The sequence below is a fragment of the Mustelus asterias genome, chromosome 1 (assembly GCF_964213995.1).
Source record: "Mustelus asterias chromosome 1, sMusAst1.hap1.1, whole genome shotgun sequence".
Lineage (NCBI taxonomy): Eukaryota > Metazoa > Chordata > Chondrichthyes > Carcharhiniformes > Triakidae > Mustelus > Mustelus asterias.
This window is the reverse complement of record NC_135801.1, coordinates 94,724,035-94,740,864: the sequence shown is the minus strand read 5'-3', so window position 1 is coordinate 94,740,864 and position 16,830 is coordinate 94,724,035. Positions and strand designations below refer to the sequence as shown.

The following is a 16,830-nucleotide window of genomic DNA, read 5'->3' as shown; positions in this document are numbered from 1 at the left end:
TTACCTCTTAACCTTCTCTAAGGAGAACAACCCCCAATCAATCCTCATAAGCGAAGCCCTTTGTCTCTAGAATCATTCTTGTGCATATTTTCTGCGTCCTCCCTAAAGCCTTCACAACCTTTCCAAAGTGCAGTGCCCAGAATTGGACAGAATACTCCAGTTGAGGTTTAACCAATATCTTATTAAGGTTCACCATAACCTCTTCATAACTTGTGCCACCATGTGTAAAGCCTAGGATCCCAAATGCTTTATTAATTGCTTTCTCAACCTGCCCTACCACTTTTAAATATTTGTAGCTTAACCCTTAAAGGTGAGGTATCCCATGTATGCTGCACTGCCTCCAAGGCTATATATCCTTCCTAAGATATGGGATCAGAACTACTTGTAGTACTCTAGGTGTGGTGTAACCATGACTTTGCATAACTGAAGCACTTCTACCTCCTTGTATTCTATTGCTCCAGATGTAAAGATTAGCATTCTATTAGCCTTTTTGACTATTTTCTGCATCTATTCAAGACATTTTAATGATTAGTGTACCTGACCTCCTGTCTTTGGACTTCCACTGTTGCTAGTTTCTCACCATGTGGAAAATATCCTGTTCTATTCTTTTTACATCCAAAGGGATGACCTTATATTTCCCTACATTTTAGCCCATTCATTTTTTTTCTTTATTATTTCATGGGATGTGGAAATTGCTGACTAGGCCTGTATTTATTACCCATACCTAATTTCCCTTGAACTGAGTGGCTCGTTAGGCCATTTCAAAGGGCAGTTAAGAGTCAACCACATTGCTGTGTGTCTGCAGTCACATGAAGGCCAGACCAGATAAGAATGGCAGATTTTCTTCCCTAAAGAACATTCATGAACCAGATGGATTTTTATAGCAATCGATGATTGTTTCATGATAACCATTATAGAGACTAGCTTTATATTTCAGATGCTTGCTTCCAATAATTCAATTTAATTCCACCAGATGCCATGGTGGGATTTAAAACGATGCCTCCCAGGATTAATCTGAGCTCTAGATTATTAGTCCATTTCTCCTGGGTTTTCCCCATTTAACTTCACTCTTAAATTTCGGCACTTCTCGCCTTTGCAATAAAGAAAAGGTATTGCATAGATATCTGTATCATGAAGTTCCAGCAATCTGCTGCCTTTTGACCAAGGAAAAGGATTTTTATGTCGACTGTCTCACCCAAGCACGTCCTTAGTTCCTCCTGATGAAATAACTGGTTGAACCTTTATTCTTATTGAAGGGTTTCAATCATGACTTACTCTTTCAAATGGTGGCTGTGCTGCTGTAAACTTCTATCATGTTCTGTTATTATTGCAAAACAATCAGTTTCTCTTTATTATTGAATTTAACACAGAAAGAAAATGCAAAAAGATACATGCTTTAGATTATCAATACTCAAGTGTTTCTATTTTAAAATTTTCAGCTAGACCAACAACTCTGTCCCTGCCCTTGACACCAGAAACATCAAAGTAAGTGTTTCTAAAACAATTATAGGACTGCTGATACTTGAAAGAAGCAATGCGTTTGATTTTTTAATGCAAAATTATCAAGCAACTGAAAAGAATAAAACAACTTTTTCAGTGATCCTAGAGGTTCCCCATTTGAGACCAAGACTATTGAACGGACACTTAGTGTGCAACTCTCTGGTACTGCTGGTAAGACCTATTTTTACTTTACCTTTGTATTCTCAATCGATGGTTCTTTAGAAATTGAATCAACAATTCAGTCGCAAGATTATATTTTTCGAATACTCATGTTATTTCAAGCAACCATTTCCTTGATTTGTTCCCCAAATTGTTTTACAATACCAGTTGAAAATTTGCACAGTCTAAACTCCACTGGCAGGTTCTCATTGCTACATAGTACTAAAAGACCAATCACTTATCATTGTATTCAGTAGCTACCATATTCGATAGAATTGTTGTTCCTAAACATTTTTAGCCATGTACCTCTATTCAGATTTACCAACTTTCTGCGTACCCTACTGGTAGTTTCTTTTTTAACTCTCCCTCTAATGGAAATTTTATAATCAAAAAGACTGTATTGGGGCAAAGAGTTTGGATGCCATATTGTGTGACTGTTTGATGCAAATAGTGCATGTAATCTTTTCTGTCTTCACTTTAATTCATATATTTAAAAATAATTTGAATATTCTGGCTACTTTTTTTAACAATATGATGAAGAAGCTAATTACAAAATTTTGTTCAGCATGCTGTGAAAACATTTGCTAACTAATAAATGAATCTCCCCTTCCCTACAGATTCATTCCATCAGTAGTCCGTTTTCATAAGCCCCTCACCCCCAGTCACTCTGCAGTCACTCACTTACTCATGCCCGCACGCACACACTCACCCACTCACCCTCTTCCCAAACTCCCTACTTCCACTCGTTCCTTTGTAGTCCAGTATGATGGCCCCACCAGGGTTATGGCCCTTGCCAGGCAGGATATATCTACCCAGCAGTCCACAGTCCACCAACCTGTGAGTCAAATTATCGCCTTTTTCAATTGAATAGTGTTTCAGCCAGCAACTGCCACCTTGCCAGTGCTCAGGCTCATGCACTGCCACAGCTTCCTACTGCTCATTGCTTCCCCAGTCACTGGTTGTTTCTCTCCCACACTTGCTGCTAATAGGTACAGTTGCACCTATTAACAGAAAGCATGGGAGAGAATCTGTAATTGGAGAACTGTACTGGGGAAATGAAGGGCAACAATCTTTTAAGCAAACAAAATGTTGTTTTAATAATAAACATCATAATATTTTACTTTTTAAATGACCAAATGCTTGCCATAAAATAATCTCCTTTTATCAAAATATTAGTTTCAAGACAAAACTAATGTAAAATTAAATATCCTCGTGCCATTTTTAAGTAGTTAAAAAGAGCTTTTCACTATTCAAAGCAAAAATATTTGGAATTGTGATTGTTAAGATTGAGACATGGTGACTGGATGCAACTTCTAAGCAAATGCTCATGCAAATATTCATCAAATCAATAATGAAGACATAAATTGTATATTAAGTTTTACACAATGTATGGAAATTTATTGACTTTGTATTTTTGTCATGGAAAGACGGAATTTAAGCCCAAGATCAGCCATGATCGTATTGAATAGCAGAGCAGGCATGATGGACCATGTGGTCTACTGCTGCTCCTATTTCTTATGTTCTTCTGTTATTATACATTTCATTAGTACCATAATTTATTCATCATTTCTGTTTCAATGATCTATTGCATAAAACTCTTGTTGTATAAATTGCATACTCAATAGGGAGCTATGTAATGAAGGATGCATTCCTCCCTTGAGGCTGACTTAGTTATGACTTTGTCATTCCATGCAATCTTTTTGCATAATTTCCACTGACCACACAAGATGTAGTGCATACATTAGCTGAAATATTTCCCTGAATCACTTAAAGAGTTAAAAATGTTTATAAAATGCATCCTATATGCAACATTACATCCAATTTAAGTGATAGAATCAAAATATTAGATATATAATTGGAATAATTTGGATATGAATTTGAATGCAGTTGAATCTGATAATGGAAGAGCTAGATTATTTGATTAGATATAATGGCCCATATGTTTTTTCCTGCTCCTTGACTTTTCTTATTCTTGTCTATCTAAATGGCTTTATTACCAAATTGGTCTTTTTTGTGGCTGTGTGAATGTGCGCCTGCATTACTGGAACATTGTAGAGCACTTGACCTGAATAATTGGCTAAATAGTGATCTTTGGCTCGATAATCAAAGAACATAAGAAATAGAAACTGGAGTGAATCATACAACCCCAAAAGCCTGCTCCAACTTTCAGTATGTTCATGGCTGATCTTCTGCTTTAGCTCCACTTTTTCACCCACTCCCATTTCCCTTGATCATCTGAGCGATCAAAGATTGCAGCCTTGAATATACTCAATTATGGAGCATCTGGAACCCTAGGGGTTGATAATTCCAAAGATTCACAATCATTAGAACATAAGAAATAGGAGCAGGAGTAGGCCATCTAGCCCCTCGAGCCTGCCCCGCCATTCAATAAGATCATGGCTGATCTGAAGTGTATCAGTTCCACTTACCCGCCTGCTCCCCACAACCTTTAATTCCCCTACCGATCAGAAATCCATCTATCCGTGACTTAAACATATTCAACGAGGTAGCCTCCACGACTTCAGTGGGCAGAGAATTCCAGAGATTCACCACCCTCTGAGAGAAGAAGTTCCTCCTCAGCTCTGTCCTAAACTGACCCCCCTTTATTTTGAGGCTGGTTCTGGTTTCCTTTCTAAGTGGAAAGAATCTCTCCACTTCTACCCTATCCAGCCCCTTCATTACCTTATATGCCTCTATAAGATCACCCCTCAGCCTTCTAAACCCCAACGAGTACATACCTAATCTGCTCAATCTCTCCTCATAATCTACACCCCTCATCTCCGATATCAACCTGGTGAACCTTCTCTGCACTCCCTCCAAGGCCAATATATCCTTTCGCAAATAAGGGGACCAAAACTGTACACAGTATTCCAGCTGCGGCCTCACCAATGCCTTGTACAGATGCAGCAAGACATCTCTGCTTTTATATTCTATCCCCCTCGCAATAAATGCCAACATCCCATTTGCCTTCTTGATCACCTGTTGTACCTGCAGACTGAGTTTTTGCGACTCCTGCACAAGGACCCCCAGGTCCCTTTGCACAGTAGCATGTTGTAATTTTTTTCCATTTAAATAATAATCCAATTAATCATCTGAGTGAAAACATTTCTCCTATCTCAGTCCTAAATGTTCGACCCCTTACCCTGAGGCTGTGCCACTCCCATGTTCTAGATTACCAATTAAGGAAAACAACCTTTCAATTTCTTGCCTGTAAAGTTTTTTCAGAGTCATGTATATTTTGTGAGATCACCTCTCATTCTCCTAAATTCCAGAGGATAAAGGCCCAATTTATGCAGCCTGTCATCACAGGGCAACCCTGTCATGTCAGGAACCAATCCAGTGAACCTTTGCTGCACTGCCCGCAAGGCGGGTATGTCTTTTAGGTGTGCACATCAAAACTGCGCACAGTACTCCAGGTCTGGTCTCACCAAAGCCCTATACAACTGTAGCAAGACTTCCTTATTCTTGTATTCCAAACCACATGCAATAAAGGTCAACATGCCACTTGTCTTCCGAATTTCTTGATGTACTTGCTAACCATTCCGCCTTCCTTTTATGAAGAAAGCCAAGCCTGTCCAAAGATCAACATTTAAAGGGGCTGGATTTTTTGCGCAACCTACCGTGTGTTTCGCTGTGGCAGGGGTGACCTGTCATTGGCAGGATCTTATGGTCCTGCCATTGTCAACAGGGTTCCCTTTTAAATATAGCCCTCCATGCAATCCATGGCAGGGATGTGCTGTCAGTGGGTAGGACTGGAAGATTCTGCTGGTGTGAATTGCCTTGCAAAGAAATTTTGCCTTTTTATTCTTACTGCCAAAGTGTATAATTTCTCACTTTCTCACATGATCCCCCATTTTTTCACCATGTTGCCAATCACTTAACCTCTCTTTGCAGCTTTTCTGTGTCCTCCTCACAGCTTACATTCCAACCTAAATTTCTATCATTTGTAAATCTGGATAATTTTATCTTGGTCTCTTCATTTGAGTCCTTAATATAGATTATAAATAACTGAAGCTCTGGTTCTTGCACAATCTAGGTACATTCCATTTCATCCCCCCCCCCCCTCCCTTTATCTAGTCTGCTACAGGGTAGTTACATCCTCAAAAGCTAACAAATTTTTGTTGACTCTACCTTATCATAACATAATTTTCTAAGTGCATTGTTAAGACTTTTTTTAATAGATTCCAGCATTTTCCTGAAAACTGATGTCAGGCTACTTGACCTGTAGTTCCCTGCTTTCTCTCTCGTTTCTTGAATAAAAGCGTTTTGTTTGCTCATTTTGAATCCGTTGGGACAATTCTGGAATTTCAGAAAATCATAACTAGTGCATCCAATATCTCTGGAGCCACCTCTCAGAATCCTAGGATGTAGGCCATCTGCCTGGGGATTTGTTGGCTAAAACTTTTTCTCTGCTTGTGTTCATTACTTAAAGTTACTTTCTCTTATTAGATCCTTGGTTTGCTTTTGTTTCTGGTATATAATTTGTGACTTCTACTGTGAAGACAGAAACAATGGTGGAAGTTAATACTCCCCCTTGGCCACCCAACCACATCGGTGGGATTGTCTGGGAGTCGGGGGTCCCTATTACGGGGTGAACTGGTGCAGGATGGAGACTCCGCCGCCTTCCCAATTTAGCCTTGAGCAGGAAGGGTTGAAAATGGCTGTTGGAAAGCAGATTAGTGTCATGGTTTTCATGGGGTTAACCCCTTAATTGACATGGAGACTTTTTTGTCCAATTAAAGGTTACAGAGGTGGGAACTGAGGTGGGTCAGAGGACGTGTGGACCTCATTTAAACTCACCATTACTGAGGTCAGTATTTGAAAGAATGAAGAAAGCTGTAAAGTTTGTGAAAGCATTGGAGTCAAACACTTTGATGAATTCACCCTCCAGTAGACATAGTACATAAGGAGCCTCAGGGTGAATGCATCTCCTGAACATTTGGGATGGGGAGGTCAACGGTAGCAGCAGGTGGGGAGAGGAGTGTGCTTTGGGCACTTACTTACCCCTCAAAAAGGCTCACACTAAATTGCTGCTCAGAACCTGTCACAATTAAGACGTGCAGCTTCTATTGTATACAGTGCAGCATTCAAGAGTGCATGCAGGTACTGCGCACTGATGCAGACTGGATACATGCCACACTATCTAACATGAATGAGTCAGTGATGCTAGTGGCAGTGAAATCTTTGGACTGGATGCCAATTCCCTGCCAACTGCTGTCTTCCAGGCATATGGAGTTCCTGACAAAAACTGAGGATGTCCTCACAGGCGTCTTTATCATTCCCTCCCTCCTTGACCCCTCCAACTGAGGAACCATCTGTGCAGCAAATATAAATCATGGGTGCCCCTGCAACGATGCAGGTGCCTCTAGAGAGGAAGCCTTAGAAATTTGGCATGTCAGCTACAACTCTCACCAACTTTTACAGATGCACCATAGAAGGCATTCTTTCTGGTTGTATCACAACTTGGTTTGGCTCCTGCTTTGGCCAAGACTGCAAGGAACTACAAAAGGTCGTGAATGTAGCCCAATCCGTTACGCAAACCAGCCTCCCATCCATTGACACTATCTACACTTCCCGCTGCCTCGGAAAAACAGCCAGCATAATTAAGGATCCCACGCATCCCGGACATTCTCTCTTCCACCTTCTTCCATCGGGAAAAAGATACAGAAGTCTGAAGTCACGTATCAACCGACTCAAGAACAGCTTCTTCCCTGTTGCTGTCAGATTTTTGAATGGGACTTACCTTGCATTAAGTTGATCTTTCTCTACACCCTAGCTATGAGTGTAACACTACATTCTGTACTCTCTCATTTCCTTCTCTATGAATGGTATGCTTTGCCTGTATAACGCGAAGGAAGCAATACTTTTCACTGCATGTTAATACATATGACAATAATAAATCAAATCAAATCAAATCCCTTCCACACAGCGCATCCACGAAATCGACCACCACATGTGTCTCAGGCTCCAGCAGAGATATTTGAGCAGGCTTTCTCCTTTTCCTCTAGGCCACAAGGGGAGCACTCTGTGGGAGCAGCCGAGCACTAAGTGGGTGAATAGAGTATCATCTTACAGTCTCGCTTTCTTTGCACTATGTAAATGACGACAGTTCAAGCTACGAGTCTGTGCTCCTTTTATTCATAGAATTTCTATAGTGCAAAAGAGGCCATTCGGCCCATTGAGTCTGCACCGACTCTTTGACAGAATATCTTACCCAGGCCCTCTTCCCCGTCCGATCCCTGTAACGCCACACATTTACCATGGCTAATCCATCTAACCTAGACATCTTGGACACTAAGGAGAAATTTAGCATGGCCAATTTACCTAACTGCACATTTTTGGAATGTGGGAGGAAACTGGAGCACCTGAAGGAAATCACACAGACATGAGGAGAACGTGCAAACTCCACACAGTCACCCAAGGCTGGAATTGAACCCGGGTCTCTGGTACTATGAGGCAGGAGTGCAAACCACTGTGCCATTGTTTTCGTGAAAAGTGGTATGAAGTGGTGAAGGAGATTATAGATTCTGTCACAGTGAGGGCAAAACCCCTGGGCAGATGTGCATTCATTGGCAGCACGAGGTTTGATGTTTCAAGACACAACTTTAATGTGTGTGTGCTAGCGTTGGTACCTCAGACTAAATTCCAGCCTATGCACTTCATCCTAGTTCAGAGGGAATCTTGTTAAACACTCTGAATCAAATGATTCCTACTTAACATTCATGGCATCCTGATGAGCGATTTGGGCCCCTGTTGTGCCTGAGCACCTCTTTGAGCAACCCTGTGATCAGAATCCTTTCCCAGCGTCTCCCCTTCCACTCAGACCTCCTCTTCCTGTTTTTCCTCTGATGAGTTATCTATCTCCAGGACATCACCATCCTCATGGGTCACACCTTTCTACAGGGTCACCTTGGGGAAAGTGAAGCAACCACCACAATAACCCCCCCTTTGCAGGAAGGCATTGTACAAAGAACAAAGTACAAAGAGTGGTGTGGGCCCTCCAAGCCCACACCACTCCCTGGTCCAAACTAGACCATTCTTTTGTATCCCTCCATTCCCACTCCGTTCATGTGGCTATCTAGATAAGTCTTAAACGTTCCCAGTGTGTCCGCCTCCACCACCTTGCCCAGCAGCGCATTCCAGGCCCCCACCACCCTCTGTGTAAAATACGTCCTTCTGATATCCATGTTAAACCTCCCCCCCTGCCCCCCTCACCTTGAACCTATGACCCCTCATGAACGTCACCACCGACCTGGGAAAAAGCTTCCCACCGTTCACCCTGTCTATGCCTTTCATAATTTTATACACCTCTATTAGGTCACCCCTCATCCTCCATCTTTCCAGTGAGAACAACCCCAGTTTACCCAATCTCTCCTCATAACTAAGCCCTTCCATACCAGGCAAAATCCTGGTAAACCTCCTCTGCACTCTCTCTAAAGCCTCCACATCCTTCTGGTAATGTGGCGACCAGAACTGGGTGCAGTATTCCAAATGCGGCCGAACCAACGTTCTATACAACTGCAACATCAGACCCCAACTTTTATACTCTATGCCCCGTCCTATAAAGGCAAGCATGCCATATGCCTTTCACTACGTTCTCCACCTGTGACGTCACCTTCAAGGATCTGTGGACTTGCACACCCAGGTCCCTCTGCGTATCTACACCCTTTATGGTTCTGCCATTTATCGTATAGCTTCCCCCTACATTAGTTCTACCAAAATGCATCACTTTGCATTTATCTGGATTGAACTCCATCTGCCATTTCTTTGCCCAAATTTCCAGCCTACCTATATCCTTCTGTAGCCTCTAACAATGTTCCTCACTATCTGCAAGTCCAGCCATTTTCATGTCGTCCGCAAACTTACTGATCACCCCAGTTACACCTTCTTCCAGATCGTTTATATAAATCACAAACAGCAGAGGTCCCAATACAGAGCCCTGCGGAACTCCACTAGTCACAGGCATCCAGCCGGAAAAAGACCCTTCCACTACCACCCTCTGTCTTCTGTGACCAAGCCAGTTCTCCACCCATCTAGCCACCTCCCCCTTTATCCCATGAGATCCAACCTTTTGCACCAACCTACCATGAGGGACTTTGTCAAACGCTTTACTAAAGTCCATATAGACGACATCCACGGCCCTTCCCTCGTCAACCATTCTAGTCACTTCTTCAAAAAACTCCACCAGGTTGGTGAGGCATGACCTCCCTCTCACAAAACCATGCTGACTATCGTTAATGAGTTTATTCCTTTCTAAATGCGCATACATCCTATCTCTAAGAATCCTCTCCAACAACTTCCCTACCACAGACGTCAAGCTCACCGGCCTATAATTTCCCGGGTTATCCTTCCTCCCCTTCTTAAATAACGGGACCACATTAGCTATCCTCCAATCCTCTGGGACCTCACCTGTGTCCAGCGATGAGACAAAGATTTGCATCAGAGGCCCAGCGATTTCATCTCTCGCCTCCCTGAGCAGCCTTGGATAGATTCCATCAGGCCCTGGGGATTTGTCAGTCTTTATATTCCCTAAAAAACCTAACACTTCCTCCCTTGTAATGGAGATTTTCTCTAAAGGGTCAACACTCCCCTCCGAGACACTCCCAGTCAACACATCCCTCTCCTTTGTGAATACCGACGCAAAGTATTCATTTAGGATCTCCCCTACTTCTTTGGGCTCCAAGCATAATTTCCCACTTTTGTCCCTGAGAGGTCCGATTTTTTCCCTAACAACCCTTTTGTTCCTAACGTATGAATAAAATGCCTTGGGATTCTCCTTAATCCTGTCTGCCAAGGACATTTCGTGACATCTTTTTGCCCTTCTAATTCCTCGTTTGAGTTCTTTCCTACTTCCTTTGTATTCTTCCAGAGCTCCCTCCGTTTTTAGCTGCCTGGACCTAACATACGCCTCTCTTTTCTTTTCGACCAATCCCTCAATTTCCCTCGTTATCCACGGTTCTCGAATCCTACCCTTCCTATCCTTTTTTACAGGCACATGCCTATCCTGCAGCCCTAACAACTGTTCCTTAAAAGACTCCCACATGCCAGATGTGGATTTACCTTCAAACAGCCTCTCCCAATCAACAGCTGCCAATTTCTGCCTAATCCCACTAAAGTTAGCCTTCCCCCAATCCACCACCTTACCTTTGGGACACCACTCATCCTTTTCCATCACTATCCTAAAGCTAACAGAATTGTGGTCACTATTTGCCACATGTTCCCCTACCGAAACTTTGAAGACCTGACCGGGCTCATTCCCCAGTACTAGGTCCAGTATAGCCCCCTCTCTCGTCGGGCTATCTACATGTTGTTCCAAAGAACCTTCCTGTACGCATTTTACAAATTCCTCCCCATTCAGACTCCCAGCCCTACGCGATTTCCAGTCTATACCAGGGAAATGGAAGAAGGTGTAACTGGTGTAATCAGCAAGTTTGCGGATGACACGAAGATGGCTGGACTTGCGGATAGCGAAGAGCATTGTCGGGCAATACAGCAGGATATAGATAGGCTGGAAAATTGGGCGGAGAGGTGGCAGATGGAGTTTAATCCGGATAAATGCGAAGTGATGCATTTTGGAAGGAATAATGTAGGGAGGAGTTATACAATAAATGGCAGAGTCATCAGGAGTATAGAAACACAGAGGGACCTAGGTGTGCAAGTCCACAAATCCTTGAAGGTGGCAACACAGGTGGAGAAGGTGGTGAAGAAGGCATATGGTATGCTTGCCTTTATAGGACGGGGTATAGAGTATAAAAGCTGGAGTCTTTGATGATGCAGCTGTATAGAACGCTGGTTAGGCCACATTTGGAGTACTGCGTCCAGTTCTGGTCGCCGCACTACCAGAAGGACGTGGAGGCGTTAGAGAGAGTGCAGAGAAGGTTTACCAGGATGTTGCCTGGTATGGAGGGTCTTAGCTATGAGGAGAGATTGGGTAAACTGGGGTTGTTCTCCCTGGAAAGACGGAGAATGAGGGGAGATCTAATAGAGGTGTACAAGATTATGAAGGGGATAGATAGGGTAAACAGTGGGAAGCTTTTTCCCAGGTCGGAGGTGACGATCATGAGGGGTCACGGGCTCAAGGCGAGAGGGGCGAAGTATAACTCAGATATCAGAGGGATGTTTTTTACACAGAGGGTGGTGGGGGCCTGGAATGCGCTGCCAAGTAGGGTGGTGGAGGCAGGCACGCTGACATCGTTTAAGACTTACCTGGATAGTCACATGAGCAGCCTGGGAATGGAGGGATACAAACGATTGGTCTAGTTGGACCAAGGAGCGGCACAGGCTTGGAGGGCCGAAGGGCCTGTTTCCTGTGCTCTACTGTTCTTTGTTCTTTGTCTCCCACTACAACAACCCTATTTTTCCTGTTAGGTGCCACCTGGCTGATTCAGGCACTTCAGACGTCTGATGGCCTGCTCAATGATTGTCCTGGTGAGCAGATGGCATTGCTTATAACACTTCTGTCTGGGGCTCCCATATAGATAGATGATTAGCTGTCCCTTGCACAGAATATCCTTTGTTCCCGAGTATTCATCCACTGACTTTGGGGAGGCAGCGGTGGGTAATGAACTGTGGCAGCCAGGACTGGTAAAGGGTTAAGGAGAACTACCACACACGGTGAAAGCTCCTGTTATTGAACTTTGAGCATGTGGAAACCTTTCCTGTTGATGAATCTGATTGGCTGGTCGCTGGGTGCCATTGGTGATGCCCTGGATGTGATTTGATTTGATATATTCTTGTCACATGTATTGGTATACAATGAAAAATATTGTTTCTTGCGTGCTATACAGACAAAGCATACTGTACATAGAGAAGAAAAGGAGAGGTTGCAGAATGTAGTATGACAGTCTTTGCTTGGGTATAGAGAAAAATCAACTTAATATAAGTCAGGTCGATTCAAAAGTCTGATGGCATCAGGGAAGAAGCTATTCTTGAGTCGGTTGGTATGTGATCTCAGACTTTTGAATTGTTTTCCTAATGGAAGAAGGTGGAAGAGAATATGTCTGAGTTGCGTGGGATCCTTAGTTATGCTGGCTTCTTTTCTGAGGCAGCGGAAAGTGTAAATGGAGTCAATGGATGGGTGGTTGGTTTGCATGATGGACTGAGCTTTGTTCACAACCCTTTTTTAGTTTCTTGCGGTCTTGAACAGAAAAGGAGCCATATACAAGCTGTGATAGAACTAGAAAGGATGCCCAGTGATGGTGATGAAAGTCAATGTTCTCTGTGACTGTGAGGCTGCAACTATCATGAGCTGAACATATTGTCTGGCCCTAGCAAATATGGCATCAGTAACCTGCGTGATATAGTAATGTGCTGCTGTTTATGAGATGCCACCGTGGTCCACAGCTGATCTTTGGAAGGAGCCAGATGCGAAGAAGTTCAAGGTCACAATGACTTTTAAGATCATTGGCATGGCACAATGACCAGTGTTACATGGTGCGAGATCTTTGGCTTCATGTGCACAGATGTCTGTGACCATCTGCCTGGAGAATCACTGTCTTCTGCCACACTAGGTCCCGATCATCCCTGGTAGCTGTCTTCGGCAGCAGATCCTGTGTTAAGGATAAGGGCTCCATTGCCTTCCTGTCACTTTTTCCCCTCAAGCCTTCCTGCTGCTTGAGGTTCCATCCTTTCTGTGGAGGGTGTTGCTGTTTATCACCACTGGGCCCAAAAACTAATCGTCATGCCCCTAACTCCTGCTGTAGCCACTCTTGAACTTAGCTGATTATCTAGCTCTTTTGTTTGCCTTACTCCATGCTCTTATGCCTCCACGATGTCAGGAGTGTGATGATTCCTTGCACTGCCTGACCATTAAGTGTTTCCACAATATTTAGAGGCTCCTGACACAAAGGCTTTGCCTTTTGCCTCTTCCCTGGCCAACCTGCTTCCAGAAACTTAACGTCAGTGCTTGAGGTGCAGTTTGACTCGTATTCTCATGCTTTGGATCAGTGAGAATAAGAAGTGTCTGAGTGGTAAACAAGAAACTGTCACTTCATCTGACTCTTGCAACTGTCAGCTCAGGTTAAGGCACTACATATCCATTAGGATCTGCAAGTGATGAGTCTGTGGGAACAAGTGGACTATAACTAGGCATGGGGGAAGGATCACACATGTGCCTATTCCCTGGAGGGTGTGCTCATTGATGAGTTCTGCTTCAGAGGACTCAGATGAAGGGCAGCATATAGGAAAATCTTGATGAGCATGCATACAGAGACGCTTGATGCATTGTCAACAATGTCTGTTGTCACTGTCGAGCAGCATGCGGGATTCCAGTTCCACTTTGTCATCGGGCTTTGCGCAGAGCCTTGAGGCCATCCTTTATAGCATGAAAACAGTAGGCATTGCCATTACAGCACTAGCGGACCCAGCCATGTGGCAGCATCTGGTGGTTGATGTCTCAGCTTCCATTGCAATACAGGGAGAAGTCACGCAACCCAATGTCTTAGTGCTACAGTTGAAACACTCATTGATTCATGCGATCCATGCCTGTTGGTTTTCAGGCTCAGACTGCTGCTATCATGGCTGCAGTTACCAGAGCCCAAAGTGGCATGTACTGTAGCAATCTATTCTCCAGCAGATTATTAGGATTACTGAAACATGGTACCAGGTGAATGCTAATGGTCCATGGTGCATGAATTTGCTGTGCTCTCTCAGTATGATAGCATTCGTGGGATAAGGGTGCACCTGCATGCCAGCTCCATTGCAGGGTGGGCAGTTTAAGCAACAGTTTTTGTGCAGTCAGACCACTTCTGTAAGTAGACATGGTTCATGCCTCTCAGAGGAGGAATGAATCAAGGGGCACCCCAGTCTCAAGTGGCAAACCAAGAGCGAAGTCACCTGATCCTAGAATCCTTTCATTGACAGGTTTTGAAGTACGAAAAAAGTATTTCAGTTTCAATAGGTGCAGTATTATAAGTTAGACTTTTTTTGCTGTGGTGATTGGGCTCTCTAGTGTAATAATCTGAAGTGATTTAAATGACCAGAGTCCTTGTAAAATAAAAACAAAACCTTCAGCTGCTGCCAAAAGCCCCCACCTGTCCTTGGATGACTTTGATTAAAAGGACATCTGGCGTAGCTTAGATACAAAAGATAAACATAGAATTTAAAGTTTCAAAAGACCATGCTGTTAACATTTCCCAGAGTTTGATATTATAGCTGAGCTCATTATAAATGCTTGGCTGAGTTTCATAAGGTTAATAACTATTTATCTCAGCAGAGAGTTGTGTTGAAGTTTTGATTGACAGTTTTAAGAAGTTATTAAAGGATTATTTATCTTTGATATGGTTAGTGAAATGGATGTTTGTTTTTAACAACAGATTGACCACTTGAGGGAATTAACATTTTTTGGATGGGTTTCATGAATGAGAGCTTGTTTTCAGCATCAAGTGCAATTCGGTGAGAGCTCCAATAAATTGTGAGAGCTTTAATTTTTTTCATCTCCACACAGTTTCTTGGTACTTCCCAGAATGGAATCTGGATGAATGGCAATGGATGAAACATGGAAATGAAATTTTTCAACTCAACCTTGCCAGCTCCCCCATGATAATCCAGGTCTTGTTGTCTAACAGGCCCTGTGAGATCCAAAATGACAGATCAGATGCCATATTGGTCTTAGACACTGAATGATGTAACAATCTGGCCACACTGCGTGCTTCTCGTGCATGTATGGCATTACACTTGGCTTGTGTCTGAAGAGGCCAGAATTGGATTGGCTGCAATCTTCAGTCTCTCAGGGCTCCCATAGTTCCAAAACCAGCAATGCTACAATGTCCAATTTAGCAACCAGGGTTTCTTCAGGCTAAGGGATGATATTATTTGGATATACAAATTAATATTAGGCAAAACATTAATTCAGAATGTCACTTTAAATTGAAGAATGGAAATAGAACATGGGACATAGGTTTAAACTAGCAAAGGTTATCGTTCAGGCAGGTTTCATGCAGCATTTTCTGCATATAGTAAGTGATCAACACTTAGAATAGCCTTCCAGGTGGAATGTGGAGGTGAAAATCCTGTAATATAAGAAAATACAGATGAAGCAATGGGAGTTGTTCTGAATGGATGACAATGCACTTAAACTTCCCATTTTCCAATCACCCCACCTAGCAATTTTCATCTACACATCCCACTCTTAATTTATTAGCAGGTTATATAATAGTGAATATTTATTGTCCTATTTTGTAATTATGTAACAATTTATACACCTAGAATCATTAATCCAACGACTATTTATATAACTGTTTATAATGTTTAACATTGATCATGGCACTTATATCTTTGTATGGAAATTTCTGTGTCATGACTGTCATTTCTTTCTCCTTGGTCTGATGTTTTATTGATTATTCTTTACTTTTCTTATTCACAAATTAATTGATGTAGAACTCTTCTCCCTGAATCACACATTAGAAAAATAGAACTAATTACATTCTGGCAAAAAAAGTCTCTCAAATCAAACAACCCTGATATTCTCACCACAATAGAAACTGCATCCTCAGTCACCACTCCCCTCCCCACAACCCTCATCTCCAGGATCTTGTACAATAATTATTCTCCACAGTTGTCATTCAGTGGCTCACTTGCTAGGAAGAAAAAGTGAGAAGAATTAAGGAGAAGTGGAGCAAGTAATTTTGAAATACAGAGAGGAAAAGAAGAGAGAAAAACAGATGTGAAACAGACAAATATACATGAACAAGAGATAAAGAAATGACAGAAAATGCAAGAGGATAGACTAAGATAGATACCTAAAGAAATTATTAACAAATTGGCAGAAAGTCTTGTATGAAAACCTTTCTCTGGAATAGTCATATCAGTCATTGAATTTTGAGCTGTAGTTTCTGTGATATCTGTTGCAACAGTGAATGTTAATATCTCGATTGTCAGTGGAACTATCATAGCTCAATTCTACCCTTATTCATGACCACACATCCCTGAACTAGCGAGCTTTATTCAGGAGAGTTAAAAGTGAAACCATAGATGCTTTTCCTGTTCATTTGTATGATCTTATTCACACTCACACAGTTGGTGATATGATTGATATCTTTGTACCGCATGAATGCAAAACCACTGAAAAACAGGCTTGACAACTTTTCATTGTCACTGATAGCTCTTTAAGAACACTTCCTCTGCTCCTAGTCTCTCGAAAGAACTTGAAAAGAAACTTCATTAGATTTGATT

At 42.5% G+C, this 16,830-nt stretch overlaps 1 protein-coding gene across 3 annotated transcripts in view; it reads left to right on the top strand.

Annotated features, from left to right (window-relative positions):
* The window catches only part of ppargc1a (peroxisome proliferator-activated receptor gamma, coactivator 1 alpha), a 590,881-nt gene that overhangs the window by 512,968 nt on the left and 61,083 nt on the right, over positions 1 to 16,830 (top strand). For all 3 annotated transcript variants that reach the window (XM_078215481.1, XM_078215483.1, XM_078215482.1), the window contains exons 6-7: positions 1,440 to 1,485; positions 1,598 to 1,671. In XM_078215481.1, the coding sequence (XP_078071607.1) occupies positions 1,440 to 1,485; positions 1,598 to 1,671 (120 nt within the window). The remainder of the gene's footprint in view (positions 1 to 1,439; positions 1,486 to 1,597; positions 1,672 to 16,830) is intronic.